We start from the raw sequence: 14,959 nt of genomic DNA on the forward strand, positions 1-14,959 counted from the left end.
AGATCTCCATTCAAAATATTACACCAGAATAATAAAAAAACATATGTAACAGAACAGTGCTCACATCATATCACGAGAAGTATAAGAACTGGATGACATCTTTGCGCTACAACATAGAGAAAAATCAGCTGACATTTTCAAACATCCAAATCCAAGATGGAAATATCAGTTTTGCTGTTGTTGAAGGATAAAGCTGGTGATTTTCTTTATTTATTGTCAACAAATCTCATGTTTAGAGCCAAACCAACAATGATCTGATCTACTAAGTATTGTGTGTGTATCCAAAGTCGGATATATCTTATTCCTCTGTGCTGTAGACCTCCATTGTTGTCCAAAAACTATTAAACCCATGTTAATGAGCCACACTGCTGCACTCGGTGACATAATGTTGGTTTGGCATGAGATTTGTTGACAATAAAAAAATATATATATTAAATCTACAGCCACTCAAACACTTTCTAAACAAATAATTCCCATGAACGAACCGCTACTAGCACTGCGCAGCTAATTTGATGTGATGTATGATGTAAACACGGGCAGATTGTAACAGGATGCATTTACTGAAATACAACTTGAGTCTCAATGCACAAAAGACATGTTCTGTCTTCCTCTTGTTGAGTTTTAACTGAACCAAAGTCAAAGTTTGGTTAGAAATATTTCCCATTATCGCGTTAAGTGCTTTCCACAAAACCCAAACATGGTGAGTCACTACTAATGCACTGTAACGTAGGCACACTAATGGCACTTAATGCAAATATAAAGTAGACATAAATAGAGAAAACACATCTGGATCTAATATGTGTTTTGCTGTTTCAGGTGTGTTTGCCTTGGAAAATATTAATTGTAGGTAATAGTTAACTGTACTATTTTATATGTTGATCCAATTTATATTAGTATTAGCAGTCATTAAGTGCTCTAATGTGCCTACAAGACTTCAAATGCCGTATGAACAATGAGAAAAGTAAAAATCCTTTCATTATCTCAGCATCAGTAAAGGAAGCGGAGATGATGAATGGAAAAAGGAGAAGAAGAAGAAGAAGAGGGGGGGGGGCTGTTGCCGCAGGTGATCACTCTAGTGATTCTGGTACTGAAATACTCTTGAGGGAGTAAGAGAGCAGATCAGCGTCTCTTTTAGTAAATCTCTGGAGATTTTGCTCTCAGTTTCTAGCAGGAGGCTCCTACGAGCAAAGACTTTGTGTGTGTGTGTGTGTTGAAATATGTGTGTATGCGTGTGTGTGTGTGTAAGCCTGTGTGCATTTGTATTTGTGTGTCATGTATGACTGTTAGGATCAGACCGATATATATTACCAATACTGGCTTTTTATTAAATAGTGTTATCAGCCATTCAATGTAATACATTCCCAGTACGGTATCTCAGTTGCGTTAAAAAGTCATTAAAACTTGCAAATGTTTCTTTTATTTACGTGTTTCAATTTAAAAGCCTAATATTTCCTATTATACTGTATGTATAAAGAGCTTAAAGAGATGTGGATGAGACTCAGTGGAGAGTTTCAGTGTCTTAAATGCTGTTTTCAGAGGCTTTTCCAGTCTGAAATGTAAAAAAATTCAGAGAGAATGTAGCATTGAAGCACCAGCGCAAAATACTGGCTGTTGGCAGCTTCAATCACAAACGTTTGGTATCGGTCTTTTAAAACATATCGGTTGAGCCTAAATATCAGTCTGAGTGTTTGTGATTGTACGGTGTATATATAGGTGTGTCTGTATAGGTGCGGTATCTATGATTGTTTATATGTTTCTGTCATATCTGGCAGTCTTTGTGTTCTTTGTGTGTGTCTGCTGTGAATCAGTCCTAGAGGCAGGCAATGTGTGTACATCATGTCTGTTTTTGCCCGTCTTTCTTTCAGGATATCTGTGTATTTATTTATATTTGTATGGATCAGTCCTAGAGGCAGACGTTGTTGCTGATTTGGCAGGTGGATCCGGTGCCGGCCTGGGACAGGAAAAGCCTCCCGTTGGGGCATACGCAAACCTCGTAGACAGTCTGCCTGGTCCCGGAGGACGAGGAGCTGGTGGAGGCCTTTCCCTCAGGCAGCCGCATTAGGCGAATCCTCCGAGCATCCAGAGAGATCTGTTGAGGGGGGGGGAAAGAGAGAGAAAACTGGTGAGATTGGAAAAAGGGTAAACAATGAGTGGAGCTCAGGTGGGACAAAAAAAAAGAGAAGAGAGAAATAGATGGCGAAGAGGACGTTGACAATGAGGAATTTCAGTTTGAGGTTGTTCAAGAAATACTCTGGCATTTACTGCTGACACTTTTGGAAAGATGCTTGTTTGCTTTCCAAGGTTCAAGGTGTTTTCAGGCTGAACACAAAGCAAAGTTTTGGTGATTGCATACAAATTAAGTCGATGGAAAAAAAGGCAAGTGGAAGATAACTGGAGCGGCGAGAATGGAGCTGAGTCTCAACAACCCAATTTCACGGCAGTTTGTGAAACAGTCATGAAATTTAATCTATAGATTCATGTACATGGACATGAATTTTCCATTTTCTTCATGACACTCAGCACGACTTTCAAACTAATGTATTTAAATTGGAAGAATGTTTCGTGCCTGCACCATGTGTTTTTTTTCTGTCAGTTGGGACTCGGGAGCAGAGAGGCTGTATTGTTTTTCTCATTTGTTGTTCATTTTTTAAAATTACAACCACTACATTACTCAACATTTAATTACAAGATTTTATCCTTGTTTTTATTTCTTTGTTTTAATTTTGTCAGTACACTCAATGGTTCCTGTCAGTCTGATGGGCGGACAGAAGAACCGTTTTCTGCTGTCCTTTTCTGAAAGCAGGCTGCTCACATAAAACATGATAAAACCCAACAGTTTGACTGACAGACTGACTGAATGTGACAGTTTAACAACAAAAGCAGCAGGATTAAAAAGTTTTTATGAACCGTTGAGTGTTGAGTGAATCAGGCCAGCTAATGTCAGCTGCTTTATTTCCAGCCTGTCTGCCATGATGCCTCAGCTGGTTTTGTTCCATATCTTAGAAAGGGTCCGTGATTAACTCTCACACAGCTCAGTTGGAGTGCTTTATTGGATGACATGGCTCAGTATTAATTGAGGAAGACCTTGTTTTAAGAAAGACATATTAAATATCCTCATCCACATATTCTTGGATATACAAAATTAAATGAGCAACTTCACATTTTACAATCACAGGCTATAAAATACCTTTTATTGAAAGAGATAGAGACGTTTGGATTCGGGTTGAGGTGACAATTTGAAATGGAATGAAGCCCTCTGATGGCAGACGACCCAAAACAGTAGCTCTTCTGCAGCCCTCTGCTATCAAAAATTGACAAAAAACCCCTCAAAAAACACGTTATTGCTCAGAATCGAAGGCAAAATGATTAAAACTGATGGCCTTAACATTAACCTATCGTATTGTTGAGTTATCAAGGACACATTTGTGTTTTTGTGTTGAGAAATTTTAAGATGTCATTAAAAGAAAACCTTAACGGCCTATTTTTCCCTAGCGAAAATTAGCATTAGCATTAGCATTATCACTGTTAACCATGGTTTGTAAATCATGGATAATACATCCATGTTGTAAATGCACCGTGCTAACCAAGCTAGCAGCTAGCGCTATGGTCAGCTCCACCCTCTCATCCAAATATGGTCACTTCTGGCTCCAAAAATCAAACATGGCGACGGCCAAATCCAAGATGGTGATGGTCAAATTACTACACTCAAGGTTTCAAAACGGCAGTTTGCAAACTGTGGACTATGTCCATATTTTTTACAGTCTGTGGCCCCGACCAACACTGACTCAAGTTACATCACTTGAGTCAATTTATCAGATTTCACACAGCTCCCTCTGGAGACGCAAAAGTAGTACTCCCCAGCACCTGGAAAGACTTTGATCTGTAACATATCTAAGTTAAGTTGAGTCTCTTGCTGATTGTGAATTAACATTTTTGGACTCAGACCAGCTGGACAGGACTCTTCTATGGATGGTCAGGATGTGAAATCTCTGGCAGAGAATCAACTAAAGCTCGATTCACTTTCAGTCTCCTGTAATTCACCCGTCACTCCTCAATAAATGTGTGTGTGTGACTGCAAACATCATATACTGTCCAGTATATTCAACCTACATATACAGTATCTTCCCTACTGGACTGGCCCTCCCTCCCTTCCTCTCTACTCAGACCAGAGGAGTTACTCCTTTTCTGTCTTTATAGGCTAAAAACTCAGCTTTTCCCTTTCATCTTTACTCTAGCTAATGCTGCATCATGCTGAATCATGTGTCTCTTCTCTCTTCACTCTAATTGCTATCAAAGCAAATCTCTTCACCTGCTCTCCTTTGCTGACTTTTATTTTTCTTCCCAGGATTTTTACCTCACAGGACTGGACTCACACAAATATTTCATTTGGCTCTTAACACCTCAGCACTGTGTGCACTCACTTTGTGGGTTGCATAGACTATTAAGTGATCCAATTGAAAGTCACACTCAATAGCAGCATCTATCCAACTTCTCTGACATAGTGTTTTGTGTATTCCATCCATCCATTCTTGCAGCATATTTCAATTCAGTTTCAACACCACTCCACCCTGAATGCATTTGTCTGGTATTATTTTTGTCGAGAAATCTCTTATAAACTGGGGAAGTGGCGGCCCACATGATAGCAAAGCAGGATTGTCACCTGAAAGGCTCCACTTTAAATCCTTGAAGCAGAGGAAAAGACACAAGTGAAGGATAAAAGTAATTCTCTCCAAGCGTTGAAAAGCCAGCGTATATTGGACAAACTCAGTTTTAGGTCTCAGGTTTATGTTAAGACAACATCTACTACAAATCAGTTGTGCGTGGTGAGATGTGTAGCAGACAAATCAGCCAATGATGCCTCCTGGAGGTTCAAAACTGAAGCATAATACTGCAGCAGCACGGCCATTTTTCTCACTTTGAGCTTATTTAGATCCTGATTTTGGTGGAGAACTCTGGAGAAAGTACAACAATATCTGCCATCTTTTCACCTAAAGCAAATGAAAGCCCAGCCATTTTTGGGTTGGTCCAATCAGGTTTGAAAAGGGTTCACGTCGATCTATGTCTTAATAAGCCTACTTCATTCAGCCTACTTAAAATTATGCCACTCTCAAGCAAATTCTTGTTGTTTCATTTGTTTTCTTGGTTAGTATAAATGTTCTTAGATTACTTTTCCAGAACAAATGCTTGAACTATTTCAGTTCTTGACGTCTCTTGCATTTCACTTGGAATTTTAAAAGGCTATTCCACTTGTAATTGTTTTTCTTAAATGTGAAAATAATGTCAAATATGTCGTTTGGTCTATAAAATGGTGAAACATGTTGATCGACATCCTCAGATGTCTTGTTTTGTCCCGACCAACAGTCCACAACCCAGATGTTCAGTTTACTGTCATAGAGGAATAAAGAAACCAGATAATCAGAGAATTTGGACATTTTCTTAAAAAACGACTCCAAACAATTAGAAAGAGTTGGCGATTAATTTAAGAGTTGGCAAGTAATTGATTAAAAAATGCTTCCGACTTTGTGTGACGAAAGACAGACCTGTTCAAATTCTGTAATTCAATTAAATTCTAAACATTTTCTGTATTTATTGCTCATTCAGGCTGGTCTAACACTGTCCACATGGTGATGTATGACCTGAAATGAGCTCTGCAGTGGCCTCATGTTGTTTCATAATGTCATGGTGATGCCGTCACCAACAGATACGGCTAATAATGAAGGATTTACACAACTTCTGACGGTGTTACTTCAACGTGTTAAGAGATTATAAGCCTTTTTGTGAGTAGCCATGAATCTTTTGGGCAGGTAGTTTGTTGACCCATAACCAAGATTTTTTCAAAGATTCACAGAAAATGATGTTTGGAAATAATCCATTGTCAGACAGAGAAATCCTGTCCAGTTAAACAACTAGCACAACAAAAAAGCAGAAAAACTTTACTGTGCTGATTCCCAGGTCAGTCCTCTTGTCTCCTGAGCAATAAAGAGAAAGCAAACCTCCAGAAAATGTCTTCTGCCACACACACACACACACACACACACACACACACACACAGCACTCATTCCCTCATTTCACTCCCTTCAACCCCACATTGATTGGAACAAACTGCCTCTCTCCCCCTGCACAGACACAAACCACTGCTGCATGAATCCCATCTCCCTGCCCTCTCCTCCCCGCTTCCCCGCCGGCCTCCTGGGGCTCGTACAGGGCCGGTGTTTCACTGGCCGAGGAGAGGAGGAGCTCTCCAGCCATAAAAAGGTAAAGGAGCCATTACCAGGCGCCTTGGGGAGGCATCGCCAACAAATGACCCGGAACGCGTTTAAAGCAGAGTTTCAGCTGACTACCTCAGACAGCTGCTGTTGAACAAATCTTTCACCATGAGGGTGTGAAACACTCGAGAATCTGTGTGTAAATGTGTGTGTGTGTGTGGCTGGATGATCTTCATGTGTGTGTGAAGCTGAGAAGCTTGTTTTCTAGTTTTCACAGACAGATTCCCTGATTTTTTTTTAAACAGATTTTTAAATTTTACATTTGTTTTTTATTTTATTTTATGTCCTCATGCATGCCAAAGTTGTGTGTTGCTGCAAAGAAGGTGGTTCAATATAAAAATAGCAGCAAATATTAATGTGCTCCTGATTAGGCTGCTGACAAATAAAATAAAATAGTGACATAAATAAACTTAGACTTTCCCCGTTGGGCTTAAAAAACAACAATTTTCATTCATTCATTTTTAAAACTCAAAATAAACAGATATACACATTGAAATTAATGAATCTTAAGATTCACATTTACGGCTTTGCATGTTTTCCTTAAAAGACGCTGAATCATGTTGCGCTGCTTGAATTTTATGCATCGCTGCTGCACTTAAAGTTTCAACTTTGACCTTCTTTGTCGATGATGATAGGTGTCCACAAAATGTAATCTGAGAACGCCAACCACCCGCACGCTGTGGGTTTCTTGTCTTTCTCTCTGTAGTGTAATTGCCAGTGTCTTCTTATGTGTTAATTACAGACACAAGCAGTCTTTACCAGGCTCATTGTTTTCTCTTAATTTCCTGGGACTTTCTTGCTACCTGACGCACATCTGTGATGTAAACCTACACTAAACTCTACCTCTGCATTGTACTCTGTGTGCCGCTTTGGGAGGTAGATATCAATGAGGCTGACACAAAGTCTACACAGGCTGCATAGTGAAAGTAGTCGCAGTAGCAGGGCTGCAGCAGCAACTTCAGTCCTCTGTCTGTGTCTATACAGGATGTGTTTTAGCAGCACTCTGAGCCTAAAACACAATCATTGTAGTTGTACATCTGGAACAGCTATACTATGGCTGTGTGATTAAATATTTGCTTAAAATAGAAGAGTATTTGCTCTGTACGACATATGAGAGACTGATTGCCTTAAAAGAGTTTTCATGTGTCCTCTAGTGTCAGTTATGTGACTATGAGCGGCTTCAGGGATCGTGACTCTTTCACTTTCTATTTGAGTGTGTGTGTGAGGCTATTTCTGTATCTGCCTGTGTGGTTTGTGGGTGTCTAATGGCCAAAACCTCTCTGTAATTGCGGTAGCGGCGCCAAAGGGGGGGTGAGTCCGACAGAGGTTTGACAAATGGACATTTGCAACACTAATGGAGTATGAGAACGTGACTCTAATTATATGAATTGACCATCATGAGTTCAACGGCCTCATTTTCAACCACACATCCGTAAAAAACTGCGAGAAGCCACGGTGAAGGCGTGGCTTCAGACCGCTGCTTCGGTTACATTTAATTGGACCATTCGGGGACGAATAGAATCCAAGGGCACCTTCATGAAACAGTCTCTCTCTCCGTCTCATATCAGCGGCCTGTCTTGATGTATGAAACTGTTTTTGTGGGAAACTTTTAAACACTTTCTTCTCCCTAATCCTCCTCCGCTGATTTTAACAGATCTGACATGACACGACTGGTGCAACCTAAGGAGGGAAATCCTTTTATCAGTGCAGCCAACCTTGATGAATGCGAGGACTGATGTGTGTAACGAATCAGGGGATGGTTGGAGGAATTTAGGAGCAGGGAAGGAAAGGATGAAAGAAGGAAAAGAAGCAACATGAAGACGAGCGCAAAGGAAAAAAAAAAGATGATAAATAAGCAAAGTTAAAGACAGAAAGAGGACAGCGGAAGAGGGAGAAAGAAGAAAGAAAAGGGCAGGAAAGTTATTAAAGCAAGCACATGAAAGACTCAGTGAGGAAAGTATTTGTGACTGAAGGGAGGATGAGAGGAAGACAGAATTTCTGGGAGGCTCTGACAGATTCTGGTGGATGTCCAGTATGTGGGAAATTGCCACCAGCCAATAAGCAAAATGCTGGTCCATGTTGGCTGAGCAAGCTAACTATTGTTTGGATTGGGTTTTTTTTGTCTTTTATTTATTTATTTATTCATTTTTTGGCTAAAAATAAGTTTGGACAGTAGAGATATTGAATTGAATCCCATCAGTCAGTATGGCCGGAGGACAGGAAAAGTTAATTTCTCAGTGTGCCAGTAAACAGAGTGGGAGGTTTTATCTTTGTTCAGAAGGCGAGTTTGAAGTAACAAAGAATTTATTATTTTTGTTGACAAAACTGGATAATTTTAGCTCCCTGAGCTCCATCAATATGTCATGAAGTAAACAGCTTAATGACAGGTTTGATTTAAAAACGCTACAGGCTAAATTTTAATTTATGGTGTTAATTACCTGGTATTTAAAAGCATGACTATATTGAAAATGTTGTTTTGTGAATAAATGGAACAGGTTATTGGTGACTAAGCATCACATTTTTTTTGAAAGGTTGATTTATCTGATTTTGGAGTAAACTTTGTTCCAAATAAGATATGTAGTCGTCCATCGACTGGTGCACACTAAGGAGGGAAATCCTTTTATCAGCGCGGCCGACCGTGATGAAGACGAGGACTGATGTGTGTAACGAATCAGGGGATGGTTGGAGGAATTTAGGAGCAGGGAAGGAAAGGATGAAAGAGGGAAAGAAGAAGCATGAGGATGGGATGAAAAAGAAAAAAAAAAGATGGTAAATGAACAAAGTTAAAGGCAAACTTTGTTCCAAATAGTCATCATCCATCGACTGGGAGTCGGTGGACGACAAAAGATCAAGATTAAGGCTGCAAGATGTGGCTGAAAGCTTCAGAAGAAATCTAAAAACTGGACCTTTAGACATTTTTTTTCCTCAAAGATATGCATGATTTTACAAATCTCACATGTTTTCTTTTAGACTGAGATATCTCAAGAACTATCGGATAGACTGCAAAGAAAATTTGTACAGACATTCATGGTTCCCGGAGGATGAATCCTACTGACTTTGGCGATCTCCTATTCAATACATTTATCGATTGATAAGAGTTATATTTAGTTGTTCTAGACTGTTGTAATCATTTAGAGATCCTGACCGATTCAAGGATGGGTTCATCATCAAATCTGTCTTAAAACAACAATCAGGTGTCCAAATGTATCATTCCTCCTGTTCATACCAGCCATTAGAAGATCTCTTCATAATACACTTACAATGTAAGTGATGGGCGGTCAGACGATTTGTCAGGTTGTGTACAAGCCAATAGTTTATCTAAACCTTCTTAGTTGCAGGTAAAACTGAAATGTTGGTACAGTAATAATCCCCCAACGCACTATAAAACTGTGCACACAACCAAAGTAACTATGGTAGGTCAAAGTCGAAGAAGGAAGTGAGTCTGTAAACTGTGCTGGAAGATTACGAAGAACAGTTTGGGAGTCATTTTACAGTTTTCCTTCGTTTTCTCCTCCTAACACACTTAGATAACCTGTTGGTTTGGCTGCAATCTGTCTGTTTGTATTCTTCGATCCATCTGATGTGTTTTTACTCAAGTCTCAGTGTTGCCAGATCTCACCAACTGACTTACTAACTATATCTGATTAATACCAAATCTATGAAAATTGGACCCAAAATGTAACAAACCGTAGTTATCCTATATTTTTCTTGTTGCAGTCCTTGTCCTTCAAACAGAACTGAAAACACATTTGTACTGCTGGTTGACGCACCTCTCCGTCTTTGGACTCCAGTCGCAGCTCGTTCCTGCAGATGGCCTGAATGTCTCCGGCCTCGGCCAGGATCTGGATGCCTTTAGGAGCCTCCATCAGCAGGGAGCGAGTGGGAGACTCCAGCCTGGAGGACAGAACAGCTCCGTTAGTGATCACGGCTTCTAATTAATGTTTGGATGAGTAGGAAAGTCTTAAAAACAAAAGATGGGAAACAAGATAAGAAAGAAGTTTTTTCTTTGTTATGACGCTTTTTTTTTAACAGTTTTTTTTTAAAAGGTTTTTTTTAGATTTGTGTCAAACAGCCTAATTGGAATCTAACAAGATCTTGTAAACAAAAATCATGATTTTGAAGCAGCCTGTTTTAGCAATCTGTCATCCTGACACTGTGCAGATTGTGGCTGTGTGGAGATTTTTATCAACACTCACAGTATTAACAATCTTCAGGTGATGAGAACCACCAACGCTTTTGTTCTTCACCAACATTTGAATACATTTACTGCAGGTATAAGAAATAAATTACATAAAATTACATTTATAGCCTTTTTTTCCTGATAGAAAGTCATCTGCAGCATGTATAGTGCAAAGACGAGCAAGAAAGAACATCAGATAATATCGTCTTTTTCTGCTGTATTTAATTAGAGAAATTGAAGTATGAGTCTGGAAACAGAAAGTTCACTGTGACCTCCACGGTCAACATCAGAGGACACTGCTGCCGAAGACATTTTTAATCATTAGAAGGATGTCATGACACCACAAACCAAACCTGACCCTTGTGTTCTGCACAGAGATCAGAGAATCAGTGAACGTTGCCTTGAGCTCTTTTCTTCTTTTCTGCTCTTTTGCTTTTTCTGCCACTCTCTCTCCACGGTCTTCCTCTCCTCTCCGCCTCCGCTCTTGTTTCCAGTCTCTTCTCTCACCTTAATCTCATTTGCTGTCCTCTCATATTCCCTCTCTCTCCGTCTTGACCCTGCCCTAACATCTCCTCCGCTCTCCTTCTGCCTTAATTAGCTTGATCGTCCTCTTTTTTTCCTGCCCCGGCTTCACCTCCCCTTTCAAGCCATCTTCTGATTCTTTCTTCATCTGTTCTTCTTCTACTCACTTCTTGTCTGTCGCTTATTGTGCTCCCTTTGCATCTGATGTCCCTATCTTAATCTCTGACCCTAAATTTCACTCTACGCTCTTTTTATTTCATTTATCATGACATGTAACTGCAGAGGCCCATGTGAGCGCTTCACAGAAAGAGAAAGAAAAATAACAGAAGTAGGACATCAGGCCCAAAAAACCAAAAGCCTTTCTCAGTACAGAGAACGCAAAGTTCAGACTTGCGTACTTGAGAGTTTGAACTTGGTAATTTGGTCCAAACTCCTTAAAACAGGAGGACGCAGTACGATCATTTGCAATTGGAACAGCAGTGTTCTTGACACCACCAGCTGAGCTCTGGTGATTACACTTCAACACAATTGTACTTGACTGTACTGTGATCATCTCGACTCAAATCTCTACTAGAGAGAGAAAAAAATAACCTAATTGACAGCGAGAGGCAGTTAATTATGTTATTCAGTCTGTAATGTAGCTCTAATAAAAAATCCAATGTTATAACTATTAAAAAAAGAGTGAAATTTAATATAGACCGATCTGTTCATTTTACTATATTTATATTTATGTATTTTTATTGAAATGTGGAGATATCTGTACATATAAGGAGCCCAAAGTTGTTGTTCTGTCCAGTAAAAACATGAAGCTTCACTTCATCTTCAGACAGACTAACAAGGCAGCAACAAATATTAGATTTCATCTGTGAGACCTACATTTGTCTTCTGAGAGGAATTTTATACCACAATGCAAAGAAAACATGACAAGACTGTTCTTCACAGGATGATCAGTTGACCAGCTGATCATCTCAGCAGCCAGCAGCATTTACAAACAGGTAATTTTAAAAATTATTCTGATAAATTGACCACATATTGGAAATCTCAACGGTTATTTTCTCGCCTGAAAAAGTATTAAAACTTAATGAAATGTCATAATAACAGTCCTAGAACAGTTTTTAGCATGGCTCAAAAGCTTGGCGCATTCTGGGATACTTGGCTATCCCAAGTCAGCTCCCAAAGTATCCTCGATAAAACGGGCAGAGCAGGAACGCTCTTGTCTAGATGCAGGCTTTGCATTGGAACAGTAGTCGGGCTTTGACTACACAGATTGAGAAAGGCTTCAACACATTCCTAATAAAAACAAGCAACAAGCAGCGAGTCAAGGTGGCCTGTTTTCCTGCGTCGTTAGGACCTGTTCTGCAATCAGAGCAAGAAAAGCAGAACAAATAATTAATTAATTGGTGTAAAGAAGATGAAACAAGTTCTGTTCATGTTGTCGACGCTCTTTCTTTTTATCTTCTACTCTTCGCCTTCCATATTCCTCTCTAGCCTCTGTAACGGCATGGCTGCTCCTTCTTTCTTTCTCCTCCTCCCTACCCTCATTGTCTTCTTCACCTTCAGCTTACACGGATCTAAATAATTGAGAGGATGGTTATTTTCCCAGCTGAGTGTTCAGGTTGTCCACTTGGCTGTTCGCAAAGCCCCGCGAAGCAATCAGCTGCACCGGTATCTGCCAAGATTGCCATTTAACCTATGATTTGCTGTGTGACATGACGGTGGCCCGTTTCAACTCTCCATCGCTTATATATTTATAACACTGAACTGTTCTGACCGCGGTGTTCAAACCGCACAAAAAAACCCAAAAAAACGGAGGCAGATCATTTGAAGAAGGCGTCGGCGGCGAGGACAAAGGAGGAGTGGAGCGAAGGGAAGAGCAGGAAAGCGGACAGGTTTACAATTTCTGTCATGTCAAAAACATCCAATCATTTCCGTTGTTATCTGAAGGCGGGCGATATGAGGACGGAGCATGAAAAGTTATTAACCTTTGATCCCAGCTGTAGATATGAAGTGCTGCCAAGAAGAGAGAGAAAGGATAAAAGGGTGTGCAGAAGCGGAATAGAAAACAAGAAAAGAGAACACAATGAGACTTTATTGATTGCGCTGTGGGGAAATGAGGTTGCGGCAGCTGCAAAAATAATAGGCGACAAGAGGAAAATAAAGATAGAGATAGGCAACAAATAAACAAAAATAGACGGCAGAACGAGCGTCATTAAAACAGGAAATCTTGTCAGTAACGATGGGTAAGATGACTTTAATGCAAACATTCTTTAATTCCAGATTTGTTGTGTGCTTTACATACATTACTGTCAGTGAGAGTTAGTTTCTTAAAGTAGATTTTGATGCAATATGAAAAACTGTTTATATTAGAAAGATGAAAGAAATAAGAGTGACGGAAATGGAAAAAGAACATGTGACAAAGTTTCAATTCACAGGGACGATGAAGAGGAAATGAATAAGAATATAACCCTGAGAGAGAAATATTTTTTTGACTGACTCACTGAGGAGCAACCTTGGAGAAAATTCTTATTCTTGTCTCTGATCACTTTTACATGTGTTGCAGGTCGTCAGAGACCAAAAGCTCTGAACGATCAGGGTTCAGTGTGTAGATTATTGGTTGAAAAATTTCCCAAAATGCAACCTCAGATGTCTTGTTTCGTCCTGAGCAACAGCCCACAACCCTAAAAATATTCAGTTTACTGTCAAAGAAGACTAAAGAAACCAGAAAATATTCACATTTAAAAAGCTGGAACCAGAGAATTTTTGTATTTTTTTCTTTAAAAAAAAAGACTCAAAATGATAAATCGGTTATAAACAATACTCTGCAATTCATTTTCTGTCGACTAATGGTTGAGCTCTACCCACTGCCGTCCACTTCTACTTAAAACCAGGATGTGGGAGGAGGACGAGAGGAGAGCTCAGCTTCTCTCTAGTCTGAAAGCTTTCAAGTATTCTCACTGCAACCTGCATGGGATTCATTTTTTACTCTCTTGTTTTTTTTTGCAAGGCATAAGATTAAAGTCTTGTCCACGTTCACTTAATGTCAAGATACAACACTTTTAAATTGTGCTGGCTCTAATCTGTTTTTATTTTCCCTACGGTGACATTGCTCAGCGAGAATACTAATAGATCGTGTCGGCGCCGTTGACGGGGACGAAAACACAAACAAAAACCGGACAGAAACTGACACAGATACACTGAGGAGGGAAGACACTCGAAAAACTGATGGTCGGAAATGAATTTAATTGAGCACTTGTTTTAAATTGTCTTATCATAAAGGCTGAACGCAGTGTTAAAATCAAACAACCACAATGATAAGGCATTAGATGATATGTATTTAATTAATCTCCATATTACCCGACTTGTAATTAATAAGTGTTGAGGCTTAACCCTCTGTTGGACCAGAGAGCAAAGGGGTAATACGAAGGAGATTAAAGTTTTAATTTGGAAACTTGCTCACACTCCTCTCAGTGGATGTTTTCTTTTTTTTTTTCTTTGGCATGTCTGCTTTCGGCCTCTTTTTTTACAATAAAAATAAACACACACACACAAAACACCCAACGCCGTTACAGCAGACAACAGAAAGGAGTCATATCCAGTACTACCAGGAATAATCCAAAGCTGCCAATCAACAGTAAATATCTGCAAAACAGGTGCGTGCCCCTTCCATCAGGAAGGTCAACGGGAAGAAAAACAGAACAAAACAAAAAGGAAAACACACATGGGTGCGGCCAGAATACCAGTCAGTATGCAGGGTAAGGTAGTTTGTTCCATCTTAACAATAGCAAGCATTTCATTGAACCATCTCCTGAAACACAGGGACAATGGAGATTTCCAATTTTAGTAATATTAATTTCTTAGCTGCTGCCTTGAGAGCCTGCTTTTAATGAGAGAAAAAGAGCCTGTCAGAGCAACCAAATATTGCCAAATTAGAGTCTGGCTGAATGTTTATTTTATATTGTTTGGAAAACCAATTAAATTAATGTCACACCAG

General features: G+C 39.6%; 1 protein-coding gene across 1 annotated transcript in view; it reads right to left on the reverse strand.

Moving 5' to 3' along the window:
- Positions 1-302: 302 nt before the first annotated feature.
- The window catches only part of sgcd (sarcoglycan, delta (dystrophin-associated glycoprotein)), a 152,306-nt gene continuing 137,649 nt past the window's right edge, over positions 303-14,959 (reverse strand). Inside the window, exons 6-7 of the mRNA XM_044371087.1 lie at positions 10,037-10,160; positions 303-2,089 (exon numbers count right to left, since the gene is read on the reverse strand). Coding sequence (XP_044227022.1) covers positions 1,904-2,089; positions 10,037-10,160 — 310 coding nt within the window. The 3' untranslated portion in view covers positions 303-1,903. The remainder of the gene's footprint in view (positions 2,090-10,036; positions 10,161-14,959) is intronic.

Source organism: Thunnus albacares, chromosome 13 (assembly GCF_914725855.1).
Source record: "Thunnus albacares chromosome 13, fThuAlb1.1, whole genome shotgun sequence".
Taxonomy (NCBI): Eukaryota; Metazoa; Chordata; class Actinopteri; order Scombriformes; family Scombridae; genus Thunnus; species Thunnus albacares.